The 16,147-nt window shown below is 40.5% G+C and overlaps 1 protein-coding gene across 1 annotated transcript in view; it reads left to right on the forward strand.

Annotated features, from left to right (window-relative positions):
• The window catches only part of LOC126335550 (uncharacterized), a 432,035-nt gene that overhangs the window by 159,385 nt on the left and 256,503 nt on the right, over positions 1-16,147 (forward strand). Inside the window, exon 5 of the mRNA XM_049998951.1 lies at positions 12,713-12,918. Within this exon, the coding sequence (XP_049854908.1) occupies positions 12,713-12,918 (206 nt within the window). The remainder of the gene's footprint in view (positions 1-12,712; positions 12,919-16,147) is intronic.

Below are 16,147 nucleotides of genomic sequence, written 5' to 3' on the forward strand. Positions count from 1 at the left end.
GAATCAGTGAATTTATCTTCAGGTTTTTCTCTGGTCATAACAGAAATCACTTGGATGGATGTTAATCATTTCAGTTCTTAAAGGGAACTTTTCTTTAGTGTAGCAAAACTCAAAACACTAGTGTTATGTACAAGTTATGTCATTTACTGTCCTCGAAAAAAGTCATTAAACTGGGTACAATGTAACCTCCGTGCAAACACTATCTCAGTAACAGGATGAGTTAGCTACTGTTCATGATATTGTTGTTGTTATGGTCTTCAGTCCTGAGAATGGTTTGATGCAGCTCTCCATGCTACTCTATCCTGTGCAAGCTTCTTCATCTCCCAGTACTTACTGCAACCTACATCCTTCTGAATCTGCTTCGTGTATTCATCTCTTGGTCTTCCTCTCTGATTTTTACCCTCCACGCTGCCCTCCAATGCTAAATTTGTGATCCCTTGATGCCTCAGGACATGTCTTACCAACTGGTCCCTTCTTCTTGTCAAGTTGTGCCACAAACTCCTCTTCTCCTCAATTCTGTTCAATACCTCCTCGTTAGTTATGTGATCTACCCATCTAATCTTCAGCATTCTTCTGTAGCACCACATTTAGAAAGCTTCTATTCTCTTCTTGTCCAAACTATTTATCGTTTTCATACATGGCTACACTCCATACAAATACTTTCAGAAACTACTTCCTGACACTTAAATCTGCACTCGATGTTAACAAATTTCTCTTCTTCAGAAACGGTTTCCTTGCCATTGCCAGTCTACTTTTTATATCCTCTCTACTTCCACCATCATCAGTTATTTTGCTCCCCAAATAGAAAAACTCCTTTACTACTTTAAGTGTCTCATTTCCTAATCTAATTCCCTCAGCATCACCTGACTTAATTCGACTACATTCCATTATCCTTGTTTTGCTTTTGTTGATGTTCATCTTATATCCTCCTTTCAAGACACTGTCCATTCCGTTCAATTGCTCTTGCAAGTCCTTTGCCGTCTCTGACAGAATTACAATGTCATTGGCGAACCTCAAAGTTTTTATTTCTTCTCCATGGATTTTAATACCTACTCCAAATTTTTCTTTTGTTTCCTTCACTGCTTGCTCAATATACAGATTGAATAACATCGGGAAGAGGCTACAACCCTGTCTCACTCCCTTCCCAACCACTGCTTTCCTTTCATGCCCTTAGACTGTTATAAAAGCCATCTGGTTTCTGTACAAATTGTAAATAGCCTTTCGCTCCCTGTCTTTTACCCCTGCCACCTTTAGAATTTGAAAGAGAGTATTCCAGTCAACATTGTCAAAAGCTTTCTCTAAGTCGACAAATGCTAGAAACATAGGTTTGCCTTTTCTTAATCTTTCTTCTAAGATAAGTATTGCCTCAAGTGTTCCAACATTTCTACGGAATCCAAACTGATCTTCACCGAGGTCGACTTATACCAGTTTTTCCACTCATCTGTAAAGAATTCGCGTTAGTATTTTGCAGCTGTGACTTATTAAACTGATAGTTCGGTAATTTTCACTTCTGTCAACACCTGCTTTCTCTGGGATTCGAATTATTATGTTCATGAAATCTGAGGGTATTTCGACTGTCTCATCCATCTTGCTCAACAGATGGTAGAGTGTTGTCAGGACTGGCTCTCCCAAGGCTGTCAGTAGTTCTAATGGAATGTTGTCTACTTCTGGGGCCTTGTTTCGACTCAGGTCTTTCAGTGCTGTGTCAAACTCTTCACACAGTATCGTATCTCCCATTTCATCTTCATCTACATCCTCTTCCATTTCCATAATATAGTCCTAAAGTACATCGCCCTTGTATAGTCCCTCTATTTACTCCTTCCACCTTTCTGCTTTCCCTTCTTTGCTAGAACTGGTTTCCATCTGAGATCCTGATATTCATACAAGTAGTTCTCTTTCCTCCAAAGGTCTCTTTAATTTTCCTGTAGGCAGTATCTATCTTACCCCTTGTGAGATCAGCCTGTACATCCTTACATTTGTCCTCTAGCCATTACTGCTTAGCCATTTTGCACTTCCTGTCGATCTCATTTTTGAGACGTTTGTATTCCTTTTTGTCTGCTTCATTTACTGCATTTTTACATTTTCTCCTTTCATCAATTAAATTCAATATTTATTCTGTTATCCAAGGATTTCTACTAGCCATAGTCTTTTTACCTACTTAATCCTCTGCTGCCTTCACTACTTCATCTCTCAGAGCTACCCATTCTTCTTCTACTGTATTTCTTTCCCCCATTCCTGTCAATTGCTCCCTTATGCTCTCCCTGAAACTCTGTACAACCTCTGGTTCTTTCAATTTATCCAGGTCCCATCTCCTTAAATTCCCACCTTTTTGCAGTTTTTTCAGTTTTAATCTACAGTTCATAACCAATAGATTGTGGTCAGAGCCCACATCTGCCCCTGGAACTGTCTCACAGTTTAAAACCTGTTTCCTAGAACTCTGTCTTACCATTATATAACCTATCTGATACCTTCTAGTATCTCCAGGATTCTTCCATGTATACAACTTTCTTTCATGATTTTTGAACCAAGTGTTAGCTATGATTAAGTTATGATCTGTGCAAAATTCTACCAGATGGCTTCCTCTTTCATTTCTTATCCCCAATCCGTATTCACCTACTATGTTTCCTTCTCTCCCTTTTCCTACTACCGAATTCCAGTCACCCATGACTATTAAATTTTCATCTCCCTTCATTACCTAAATAATTTCTTTTATCTCATCATACATTTCATCAATTTCTTCATCATCTGCAGAGCTTGTTGGCATATAAACTTGTACTACTGTAGCAGGCATGGGCTTCATGTCTAGCTTGGCCACAATAATACGTTCACTATGCTGTTTGTAGTAGCTTACCCACACTCCTATTTTTTTATTCATTATTAAACCTACTCCTGCATTACCCCTATTTGATTTTGTATTTATAACCCTGTATTCACATGACCAAAAGTCTTGTTCCTCCTGCCACCGAACTTCACTAATTCCCACTATATCTAACTTTATCCTAACCATTTCCCTTTAAATTTTCTAACCTACCTGCATGATTAAGGGATCTGACATGCCACGCTCCAATCCGTAGAACACCAGTTTTCTTTCTCCTGATAACGACATCCTCTTGAGTAGTCCCTGCCCAGAGATCCAAATGGGGGACTATTTTACCTCCGGAATATTTTACCCAAGAGGACGCCGTCATCATTTAACCATACAGTAAAGCTGCATGCCCTCGGGAAAAATTATGGCTGTAGTTTCCCCTTGTTTTCAGCCTTTCGCAGTACCAGCACGGCAAGGCCATTTTGGTTAGTGTTACAAGGTCAGAACAGTCAATCATCCAGACTGTTGCCCGTGCAACTACTGAAAAGGCTGCTGCCCCTCTTCAGGAACCACATGTTTGTCTGGTCTCTCAACAGATCCCCCTCCGTTGTGGTTGCACCTACGGTACAGCCATCTCTATTGCTGAGGCACACAAGCCTCCTTACCAACGGCAAGGTCCATGTTTCATGGAGCGGCTACTGTTCATAAGTGGTTGAAAATAATTATCACTGCTGTTGAGTATTTGGAAGCTGTTGTTAACAGAAGTATTGGGGGATACCATAGGTACTTCAAGTACTACCTGCTCCTGTGGATACTGTCTCCTCTAATGTCAGTTGGAGGCAGGCACAAAAGACAAAAGAGTACCGACTACTGAATCATCAGCAGTTCAAACCTACATTGAATAATGGTACCCCTTAGGGAAATGACAGGAAGAGACAGGAAGGATCACCTTGTGTACCCAGTACATATGCCTAGAGGCATCATTCAATGTGTCCAAGAGCCTTTTGTAGCAGCCATTGAGAAAATAGGCTCTGAGATCATACTTGGGTCATTGAAGCAACTGGCAGAGAGGGTTAAGAAGACTAGCCTTCCTCGCACTATTTCAATAAAACAGACCATCTGCAGCATTGTCCCCAGAACTGATCATGGCCATATGGTTCTGAGACAAGTGGAAGGCTTGGATTAGAGATTTTGAAAGTTGTGTGGCAAACTAGAGTGTGACTTCCTAGCCTTTTGAAGGAGAACTGTTGGTGCTCCCATATCTACATAAAAATGGGTTCACCCCATCTTAATTCGAAATTTTATGCACTGCTTGAAACCCTTACCTTTACATCTTCCAATTAGGAAGTTTCTCTGTATACTATTGTTTTCACATCACTATTTCAAGAATGTGTTCCTTAACTCCTTCTTTTTGAATGTTTTGCAGTGCCTTAGGCTGGTAAAACACTATCAAATTTCTTTGTCCAATATCTTTGTCAAAGAAATTTGATGGTGTAATAGAGAACTTTGTCAAATGTCCTCAAATATTTGATCAAATCTAGGGCCTCACTGTAGATTTGATCAAAGAATTCACTTGTCTTCTGTTCACTGCAAAGTCACATGTTACCACATGGAGCACTAGCATTGCTGCAGCATTCTGTCATCTGTAGTGTTTTTATAAACATTGCCCGTAAATACAATTGGTGTGTACTGACAACTACAAAATTAATAGAGATGTATGAAGCTGATGAGGCACCCTGAATGTAAAAATAGATTTACAAGATTGGAGACCTGACCTAACCTAACCTAAACTAACCTAACTCTCTCCTGTAACGAGGAATCGGAGTGTTACAGTGAGCCTCTCTTCTGCAGATATAGGAGTTCTTAAGTGAGTATTGTGCTTTGTGTTATGAGGATACACTTCACTGAGCACATACAGAAATTTATCCTCATCCATTCATAAGTAATTGATGTATGACTTGACATCCTCCACTATAAGCTCACAAAACAAATTTTGTTGAATGCTTTTATCATGTCATCATAAAACCCACAGCTTCACCCAGGTATGTTTCCTTTTTTCCCCCCACTTCTCTTCCACATGTGCACGCAGTATAATATCTCTTATAAGCACATCTCAAAGATCTTTGTCAAATATGTTTGACGAATATTTGATCACATCTTTGATCAAATCTTTGACAGAGAAATTTGACAGTGAAATACTGGCCTAGGCGCTTTAGTCGGGAACTGCGCGACCGCTACGGTCGCAGGTTCGAATCCTGCATCGGACATGAATGTGTGTGATGTCCTTAGGTTAGTTAGGTTTAAGTAGTTCTAAGTTCTAGTGCTCACAGCCATTAGAACCATTTTGTAATACCGACCTTAACTCATGTACGGTCTTCAGTGTTGTGCAACACACAGCCTGCTCTCATGTTATCCAAAGGCAAATCACTCATGATCTATTCACTTTTACCAGATTATAAAGTTTATTTATATTTATTATCTAAGTCACATTCTGCCAACACTAAAAATCCTGCAAAAAAGCAGTTTGATAAGAACATACTCTAATCTCACGTCTTCATATGAATCCCACATAGAAAATTAAAAGCCTTTTTTTCAAGTTCTGTTGAGAACAATTTTAAGTTTGCTCTTAAGCTATATTTACTCTTCTCCATAATAATAAGACATGACACCTCTGCCTAATACCTCATCAGTTCTTTTATGGAAATGAGATCGGTAATCAGGATACAGAAAATGTAATTCCTATACATGTCGTAGCTCGTATATATTTACGTTTGACACCGTGTACTTACAGAATGTTGTATATCAACCCCCCTCTCCCCCCCCCCCTCCCCATCACTGCAGTATGGGGTACTACAGATGTCCAAGGATAAGGGAGTGTGGGCATTGATGTCTACATCTACATCTACAGACATACTCCGCAATCCACCATATGGTGCGTGGCAGAGGGTACCTCATACCACAACTAGCATCATCTCTCCCTGTTCCACTCCCAAACAGAATGAGGTAAAAATGACTGCCTATATGCCTCTGTATGAGCCCTAATCTATCTTGTCTTATCTTTAAGGTCTTTCCATGAAATGTAAGTTGGTGGCAGTAAAATTGTACTGCAGTCAGCCTCAAATGCTGGTTCTCTAAATTTCCTCTGTAGAACGCCTCCTTTCTTCTAGAGTCTCCCACCCGAGTTCCTGAAGCATTTACGTAACACTCATGTGATGATCAAACCTACCAGTAACAAATCTAGCAGCCTCTGAATTGCTTCTATGCCCTCCCTCAATCCGACCTGATAGGGATCCCAAACACTCGAGCAGTTCTCAAGAATAGGTCGTATTAGTGTTTTATAAGTGGTCTCCTTTACAGATGAACCACATCTGCCCTAAATTCTACCAATGAACCGAAGACGACTATCCACCTTCCCCACAACTGCCTTTTCATGCTTGTCCCACTTGATATCGCTCTGCAATGTTACGCACAAATATTTATTCGACTTGACTGTGTCAAGTGCTACACTACTAATGACGTATTCAAACATTATCAGATTCTTTTTCCTATTCACCTGCATTAATTTACATTTATCTATATTTAGAGTTAGCTGCCATTCTTTACACCAATCACAAATCCTGTCCAAGTCATCTTGTATCCTCCTACAGTCACTCAACAACGACACCTTCCCGTACACCACAGCATTATCATCAAACAGCTGCACATTACCATCCACCTTATCCAAAAGATCATTTATGTAGATAGAGAACAACAGCGGACCTACCACACTTCCCTGGGGCACTCCAGATGATACCCTCACCTCCGATGAACACTCTCCATTGAGGACAACGTACTGGGTTCTATTACTTAACACATTTTTGAGCCACTCACATACTTGGGAACCAATCCCATATGATCATACCTTAGTCAGGAGTCTGCAGTGGTGCTCCGAGTCAAATGATTTATGGAACTCAAGGAATATGGCATCCATCTGATACCCTTCATCCATAGTTTGCAAGATATCATGTGAAAAAAGGGTGAGTTGCATTTCACAGGAGTGATGCTTTCTAGAGCCATGCTGATGCATGGACAGCAACTTCTCTGTCTCCAGGATATTCATTATATTCAAACTGAGAATATGTTCGAGAATTCTGCAAGAAACCGATTTTAAGGATATTGGTCTGTAATTTTGAGGATGCATGCTTCCACCCTTCTTATGTACAGGCGTCACCTGCGCTTTTTTCCAGTCGCTCGGGACTTTACTTTGGGCAAGAGATTCACAATAAATGCAAGCTAAGTGAGGAGCTAATGCAATAGAGTACTCTCTGTAAAACCGAATTGGAATCCCATGAGGACCTGGCAATTTATTTGTTTTCAACCCAACGTTGGAGGTGAGGGCACGAAAGCTGCACGGGGTGAAACGGGGCGAGGTTGGGAAACCAGCCCAGACGTGGGGAGGTGTGGCAGCTGATCTTGCTGTGCTGGCAAGCGATCTAGCTTTGTGGCCAGGCTTGACAGTCCCGTTTCATATTTTTCCAAACAAAATATTCTGAACGAGACGTGTGGTGTCTTGAACGCCCAGGGCGTCAAAAACCTGTTGGCACAGCTAGGGTGGGAGAAAAGGGCGTATGGTGCCGGTCAGAGAATCACACCACACCTCATTGGAAATGCCAGGAAATTTAGCCTTTGTGAAAACGAGTGATGTTTGTGAGTCTCGTAGGAGAGCCTGAGAATCTTCGTCAGAAGCTTGGAGGGAGACCAGATCGGAAAGATCAATGATGCAAGAAACAGCACCGATCCGCGAGAAGAAATCCACGGCAATGTTATCTGCATCCTTGATTTAACAGACGTCCGTTGGAGGGGGTGGGTATTCAGGTGGGTTGCAGAATGCTTCTGCCAATGGTTTGTGATCGGTGAGGACGAAAAACGAACGTCCCTCGATGTCGGGGCAGAAATGTTTGATTGCCTTGTAAACAACAAGGAGCTCTCTTACGAATGCAGAATATTTTCTCTGAGCCGTACATAGTTTCTTGGAGAAGAAATGAAGGGGAGAAACTGTGTCACCCTTCCGTTGTTACAACACTGCCCCCACCACAATGTCGCTGGCGTCTGTAGTGATGAATAACTCGACCGAGGGGTCAGAACGGACGAGTGTCACAGTGTGAGCTAAGAAGTCTTCAGAGCCTTGAAGACCTCTATCATCGGAGCAGTCCAAGAGACGGGTTTGATACTGGAAGTTTGTTTGCTTGATAGCATGTCTGTCAGGGGTGCCTGAACAGTGGCAGCGGAAGGCAGGTGGTGATGATAGTAATTGATGGTGCCAAGGAAATGGGCGTAGCTCTTTCTAAGAAGCCAGGGGCGGCAGAGACGTGATAGCCTGCACCTGAAATTTGGGAGTCTGTATTCCGTCAGTGGAAACAGTGTAACATAGGAAGGAGACTGACACCTGGCACAACTGAAACTTGTATTTCTTGACCTCAACACCATTGGAGTTCAAGGTGTGGAGGACTGTAGACAGATGATTTTCATGTTCTTCCACTGAGCTGCTGAAAATGAGAATGTTGTCCAGATAAGCAAAGCAAAACTTGAACTGTCGCAAGGTAGAGTCAATGAAACATTGCCACATTTGCGCCATGTTTTTTAGGCCTAACAGAATGAAGTGGTATTGAAATAAACCGAGCGGTGTGATAATAGCTGCCTTAGGAATGTCTTCCGGCGCCACAGAAATCTGTTGGTAGGTGCGTATACAGTCAATAACACTGAAAATTGTGGCGCCCGATAAAGTATGAGTGAAGTCATTGATGTTCAGCATTGGGTAATTGTCCATGATGGTACAAGCATTTAAGCTTCTGTAATCCCCGCACATTCGAAATGATACATTGTGTTTGGGGACAAGGTGGATTGGTGAAGGTTGCTGTCTGAAGGTTGCAGAACACCTACCACCAAAAGTTCATTAATCTGCCACAGGGCTGCACTCAACTTGAGGTGTCGGACCTTATGCCTAATAGTAGGGCTGGCTGTGGTAACTATCTTGTGTGTCATTTCATCATTGGTGGAAGAAACTTTGAACCGCGCATAAGATTGGTTAACATCCTGGCGCCGAGTATTTGGACGAGTAGGGCACAACAAGGCATAGCCATTAGTGCAAGTGGGGAAAGGTAGCATGAAAGTCACATGCCTCGTGGGGGCGGGCTTGTGCTTGCGTGGAGGGGGTGTGTGCACGCACAGCACCGAGTGATGGGTAATGGGCGGCGACGGTCTGTTGTTAACCTTGCACTGGACAACCAGTGAGAGCGAGAGCAGTGCTGGCATCGCGTTGCGTTGACAGCTTGTAGAAGGTACTTCATCTGTGAAGAAGCAGGTGGAGCCATCAAAGTAGGTATGATCGACATGTCAGCACCAGTGTCGACCAGAAAAGCTAGACCTGATGCAATGTCAGTCACATAGAGATGACCACTCCGCCGGGCGGTCGACTGAACAGAGTGTCATGTAAGATGAAGCCTGTTAGGTTCCCCTCAGGACTCAGTGTCTCTTAGTTCCCGTGGTCGGCATTTGGGTGTTGGCATGGCAATCTGCACTTCTTGACGTCATTGCCGAACACTTTGTGGTACCAGCAGAAAGGGTGAGGAGGAGGTGGAGACTGCGACAGTGGGGGTGGCTTGTCCTCGTTGATTTGTTCTGGTAAATAGACTGGTATGTAACGTGCGTGGGCAATCCTGGAGTGCTCGGACAGTGTAGAGAGTGAGCCGATGCTGCCAAGAGAAACCGACAAGGTGATGGTGGCGTGAGCCCTGCCTCTGCTGGCCAAGGGTCGGTATGCGGAGGCGGCTGTGCCAATGAACAGTATGGAATTAGCCTGCTGATGTTGCCACAGCAATGGATACAGCTTGTCAGCGATGCATGGGTGGGAGCAGACGGACTTGAACGAGTGTGGTAACAGATGGATCTGTAGATCGGTAGGTAGTTTGGCAGACCACACAGTCCATAGCGTACTGTCAGGCACGGTATGCTCATTCACAAGCAATCGAAGGCGGTGCCAGAGTTGTGAGGGGGTGCGTTCCCCCAGGTGCTCCCCATAGAGAATCTAGATTATTAACTCTTGTGGTACGCAGGCAAGTCGTGCAGTTATAGTCTTCTTTGCAAACTCATATTTTGGTGCAGGCGGTGGTGAAAGGAGCAGGTCACAAATCAAATCCGAGTGGTCGAGGAGGTGTGTGACGAGGCAGAGAAACTTTGAGTTGTCGTCAGACACATGATGTAACTCGAACATATGCTCAATGAGCACGAACCACAATTCCAGGTTGTCCTCATATAAGGGCAGTAGCTTCGACAGGTGGCCGGGATGAGGTGTCGACAGCAGCTTTGGTTTCTCCTGGGGTAGCAGCTGAACTGAGGTTAAGTCAGAGGCCGGCGTGGTAGGCCCGGATTTAAACCAGGCAGGTGAATCCGTACTAGCGGCAGCTGGCATAGTTGACTGCGTGTCACGAAAACATGGCGCAGCAGACACGGACGGTACCGTGGAAACGGGCGGATGAACAGCACATGAGGGAGGTCCAGAAACTGGACTGTGAGTGATGAGTGTTGGATGGAAACGACCCACTTCCAGAACAGGGTGAGAGACCAGCGCAGCAAACACAGGCGGTGCTGTGGGAGCTGCAGCCGGTTGAGCAACCAGAAATGGTGTCCCTTCAAGGAAGGGGCAGGGGGGGGGGGGGGGGTTGAGAAAGCCACCCACATGGAAACTATCTGATGCACAACATGCCTGTAGTGCATGTGGCGGGCTACTGAGGCGAGGTAAGGGGTCCATGCTATGAGAAACACTGAATTGTGCATGTAAATTGGACACAACTGGAACATCACATGCGTGAAACGGATCTGGTGTGGTTTGTAGTAATGGCAGCATTACACATGGCCCAGCAGTAACTGATGTAGTATGTTTGTGGGTGGCTAAACACGTGTTCGAATGGAGATCATTTTGTTGTTGAAACAGTTGATTTGAAGAGAGACAATTCGAAATATTGTTCAGTTCACATTTCACTGTTGGATGGGCATAATTTGGTGACATGAAGCCTGAGTCCATTGTTCACTCTAATGGTATAGTTGTTGACCATTGCAAATTAATGAGGTTAGCACGCGACATCGGTTGAGAACGCGAATGACTGTGCATAAATGATGAATACACCATTGGTGAAGAAACGACGAAACTTGGTGAGTGGAGTTGTGCGTCTACATCTTTGAACAAGGCATTGTTTGGCGTGGTCATTGCATAGTGCATATAACCTGTTGCATAAACTCCGGTGCGGAAGACGCGAAACATGAACAAACTGTGGGGCACTGCTTTGGGAATGGGATTGGTAATCGGGATATAGAAAACTTAATTCCCATACATGTCGTAGCTCGTATATATTTACTCATGACACTGTGTCCATACAGAATGAAGAACAAAGAACTGACTAAAGTAAAGTTAAGATTGAGGCTCAACAAAACACTTAGAATTCACGGGTATTAAGTTTTGTGGTCGATACGAACTATCAACGCCACACTCTAATATATAACAAGCCTCAATGAGCTCGTAAAATGATGGAAGCCGAATTTGTCATAGTGACATCAATAATACTTCGTAATTTGATTGAACCCAGGCAGAGATGGTGCATCAAAAATTGCTCACAGACATAAAGAAGACAACTTGTGTGATCGTCTACATATATTGCAGGGAAAGAAAAGTCAACTGTTTTGTCAAATCATCATCTATAAATATAAATAAAATAAATTAAAGAAAAATATGCATGCATCTGGATTATGCTCAAAATTATGTACTTCATTTTATTGGAAAAGTGATTGAGCAGGAACAATGATAATGACAGCACTTGTAAGAGGACAATACTTCTTACACCACACACCTTCCCTTTTATGATATTTGAAGGATTCTCTATTGAAACATTCTTGAAACTGAAACATTGTTGGAACTTTTGTACATGTCTGTGCATAAATGACAGAAATATGTCAAGGCAACACAAGAGCAGACTGCATGGTCTATGTAGTCCAACAGAAATATTTACCCTAGCATTCTTTATAGCATTCTTTAACATTCTAAGGCTGAAAAAATTCTCAAACAGCTCCCATTTGTTTTTCATGATTTTGAGCATCATTAAAAGACATGTCAAATGCTTCTCTGATCTGTTTTAGCTTAGAAAAATGATTTCACAAAATATTTGAATGTTTCTTTAATCTTATATTTATTTTCAAGCTTTGTTCAGAAAGCAGCTACCGGCACTGTTGCCAGCTTTCAGATGTGAAACACTTATGACTACAGTAGTAACAATAGTCATCTTCAGAATGCCAACAGTATGTACAATTATTAGAGGCAATTACAAGACTGTTTTCCTAATGTCTTCTATTCTCAAAAGTCCCGAATTTGGTACTCAGTTCAAAAGGAGCTGGTTTGACTATTGAATATCATATCGGTGCCACTATTGGTGAGCAAAATGTTTAGGTCTTGAAGGAATGAACTGTTCGACACCTCATTTACATAGATAGCAGTAGCTATTCATGAAATTTTTCAATTTTCCCTCAAATCACTAATGAAGTCCTTCTTAACCAACCTGATTTCTTTCTACCATTTAAACCTTTTTCTGGAAAACTGGACATCATGCTGGTCAATTTGATACCTCATTTATCCACTTCCCACTCTTCATTTGGCTATGAAAAGTGGAACAAAAACACATTGTGTAATTTGTGAGGAGTCATGTTTTTGCTACATTCAGACAATGAACTAAAAAACGCAGTCAACTACCCATCTGAATACCCAATACCACACAATTAATTATTTTCAATAGTCAAACTCCATGAAACATTAAAATTAGAATTATGTGTTGAAAATTTATTTCTAATACCTCATCAAGCATTGTTTTTGTTGTTACATGTAAGTTGATGAGCAACATTCAGAAACTGAACTTCAGACAGTGGTATTAGTGGAATCATTTGGGGCTGAAGAATCTCCAGAAACAGAGGAACAAGGGCCTAGACCCTCAAAAACAGCATCCCACAAAGCTCCAAGACCTTCAACAGCTGCAAGAACTAGTGAACAAGGTGTCATTATTAGAAAGGGGAGTTTCGAGAGACTTGAGAGGAAGGTAATATATATTTATTTACAGTCTCCTATTACCTGTTACACCTGTGTGAGAAATGGAAATAATAACATTATGAATGGTATTCATGCAGACAAGAAGTATGTTTTTGTTGGCTGCCAAAATGGAACAATTTGGGTGACCAACTATATAAAAAAGTTACAAGTGACAAATGATGATTTCTTGATGCCTGAGAGGTCTTTGCTGAAAGATTAGTGAAAGATGGGAACATAAATATATAAAAAACTTTAATACTTAGTACAGAAATAAAGGGAGTGGTAAATTACTGTCTACATTCACATTGGTGTGGCTGCAGCAATAATTGTCACTTACTTACTGAACTTCTTATTTCAGATATTTTCTGCCAAACATGTGATATCTTACATGTTTCCCATTATAATGCTATTGTTTCTCTTACCCTTATAATTTCGTTATTGTACCTAATTATTCATTTCCTAATGAGATCTACTTTTATTTAACATGATGTACCTTGGGAACTACAGAACCCCACTTCCCATATGCATTCTAGTATCCTTCTCTTAGGCAAGTGACAGTTTTAAAAGGCCAAGCTGTGTTGTAAATACTGCTAACTTCTGACAGTGTCTTGTGTCTGCTAAGAGGACGTACTACATTATCCTAGAGATCTGTTTTCAATTTCACTTTCTGCTTTGCATGATGAATTCTGGTCAAAAAAAGAAAAAGGAGAGAGAGAGAGAGATTCGCCATAAAGGAATTGTCCGAATTAAGTGAAAATTTGTAGATGTGAATGTTTATGTAAATACAAACAAAAGATTCAGAAAAATTTGATGATATACTCAAGAGAACAAGCTTTACAAATTAAGCAAGTCAGTAACACATTAGTTCACCTGTAATCTTACACATCACAGTAGATTTTCAGTCTCTTAATAATAATTGATTTCTTTTAATAAGCTTTGAGAGGAGTAAGAATATCCAATAAACTTTTTTATTTATCTTTGTTTTATCATTGTTGGTTGGAGTTCGTCACATATAGGGGTAGAGTCTTCAGGCTGTAATTTTTGACTTTGTGCGTTCCAGATGACTTGGTAACTGTTAAATAAGTCTGCTGTGTAATTTCTGTTTCTATAACTTTTTTTATTTTATCCCATTTTTCTATGTCACACTGTCTTTATAATCTCCACTTTAAAACAGAAATTTACATTGTTATTGCCGAACATAAAAACATGCCCAATTCCATCAGAGACATGCTCACTACTACCCTCACTTATTCTGTGCTCCTAACAATATTCCAAAGTGTTTACAAAACAAAAGAGTTCACAAACTTTCTTGACAAAAGAAGAATCTTCATTAAGTCATATCATTATTTTGTAAATGAATACAGAAATAAATTTAATAATTAGCATCAAATTGCATAATTAATAATAGGAATTTTAAGTGTGCCAGATATTACATAATTTTAAATATTTCTAAACAAAGAGTAATTTTAGCTGACATACAGACTTAGTACATATCAATTGTAATAAGATAATTTAGTTTTGTACATTTAAGCCTGAAATATAATGCATATGAAATTTTTTTCGTGAAACAGCTGAGATAATTTTAACCTATACAAGGTTCAAAAATATTTTTGGTATCTGTTATTTGTATTAAAGAAAGGTAATGTTAGAGGATGGTGTCCCTTTACAATATCCCCTTCACAAAATTTGGAAACAGTGTGTTCACAATATTTTGTGACAGACTATAAGATTTGACAATCGGTATACAAAATGATGCCAAAGGATGGAATACAGACATATAGAAGTATCTGATACATAATATGTTACAGAAAACATAAGAAAAATATCTTATATTAAGATTCCAAGACTTACCAAGGGGAAAGTGCCGGTAGACAGGCACAATAAAATGACACACAAACACACACACAAAATTACGAGCTTTCGCAACCGGCAGTTGCTTCGTCAGGAAAGAGGGAAGGAGAAGGAAAGATGAAAGGATGTGGGTTTTAAGGGAGAGGGTAAGGGGCCATTCCAATCCCGGGAGCAGAAAGACTTACCTTAGGGAGAAAAAAGGACAGGTATATACTCGCACACACACACACACACAAACACACACACACACACACACACACACACACACATCCATCCATATATATACAGACACAAGCAGACATATTTAAAGGCAAAGAGTTCTTTGTTTTAATATATTTTTCCCATGTGGAAGTTTCTTTCTATTTTATTTACATATTTATGCTATACAAGTCATAATCTATACATATATCCAGATATGGTACTCAGATTTTCAGATCTGTGGAACATACTGTCACAAGACAAATAATACAAAGTCAAAACTATAGCTTTACACCATTAAAATATAGAAATAGAGACAAGGTAAATTACTAGAATTACAAATTGAAAATTTACATCCATAAAATCAAGCCTTCAAAATCTTCAAAAGAGAAGAGAAAATTTTCAAAGCCTAAGTGTACGATGAGTGAGCCGAATAGAAAAACTCATGACGGGTACAGACCAGAAGAATATACTCATCATGAGTAGGAATATAATACAAAATCAATCAGCTACATAAACCAGAGCATTTAAGGATACGTTGATTCATGAGAGGACAAAATGAAAAAAAAAAATATTAGGACCAAAGTTTACTATGTGGTGACCGACCCATAAATCCAAACCAGAAAATATATTTCAACACTACAAAATGAATAAAGCTTATAATCTTATCAATAAATTCAATTATATGCAAAGAGTAATTATACGAAGCATTTAGCCTTAATCACTCCTTGAGCACACACACACACACACACACACACACACACACACACACACAGTCATGATGATGACCAGGGGTACCCAAAATAGAGTTAAGTATGAGACTGCCCACAAGTTCCAATCAAATACAGTGTTGTAATACTCAGGATAAATACAGGTTAGCAGAGTCATAGTTAGCTTTGAATGATGACATAATCGGGTAGCATGAGGACCAAAATCGGTGTATGAAAGCAGACATGTATACATCTTGTTATATTGCCTATACTAGTAAATGTCTTCCACGTTACTTGCTAACTGTCCATACAAACTAACCTGCATATGTAGAAGCTTAGACAATTCATTTACAATTGATAAAAAAGTGCATACTGATTTAAAGTTACATGATGTATTGGAAAGTCATTCCCCCTACTTGAAAAAGCATACATTTATGTGAAATAACACTGTCCTTAGCAGTCTTTGCTAACAATTTTAAA

This window comes from Schistocerca gregaria, chromosome 2 (genome assembly GCF_023897955.1).
Source record: "Schistocerca gregaria isolate iqSchGreg1 chromosome 2, iqSchGreg1.2, whole genome shotgun sequence".
In the NCBI taxonomy this organism is placed as follows: Eukaryota; Metazoa; Arthropoda; class Insecta; order Orthoptera; family Acrididae; genus Schistocerca; species Schistocerca gregaria.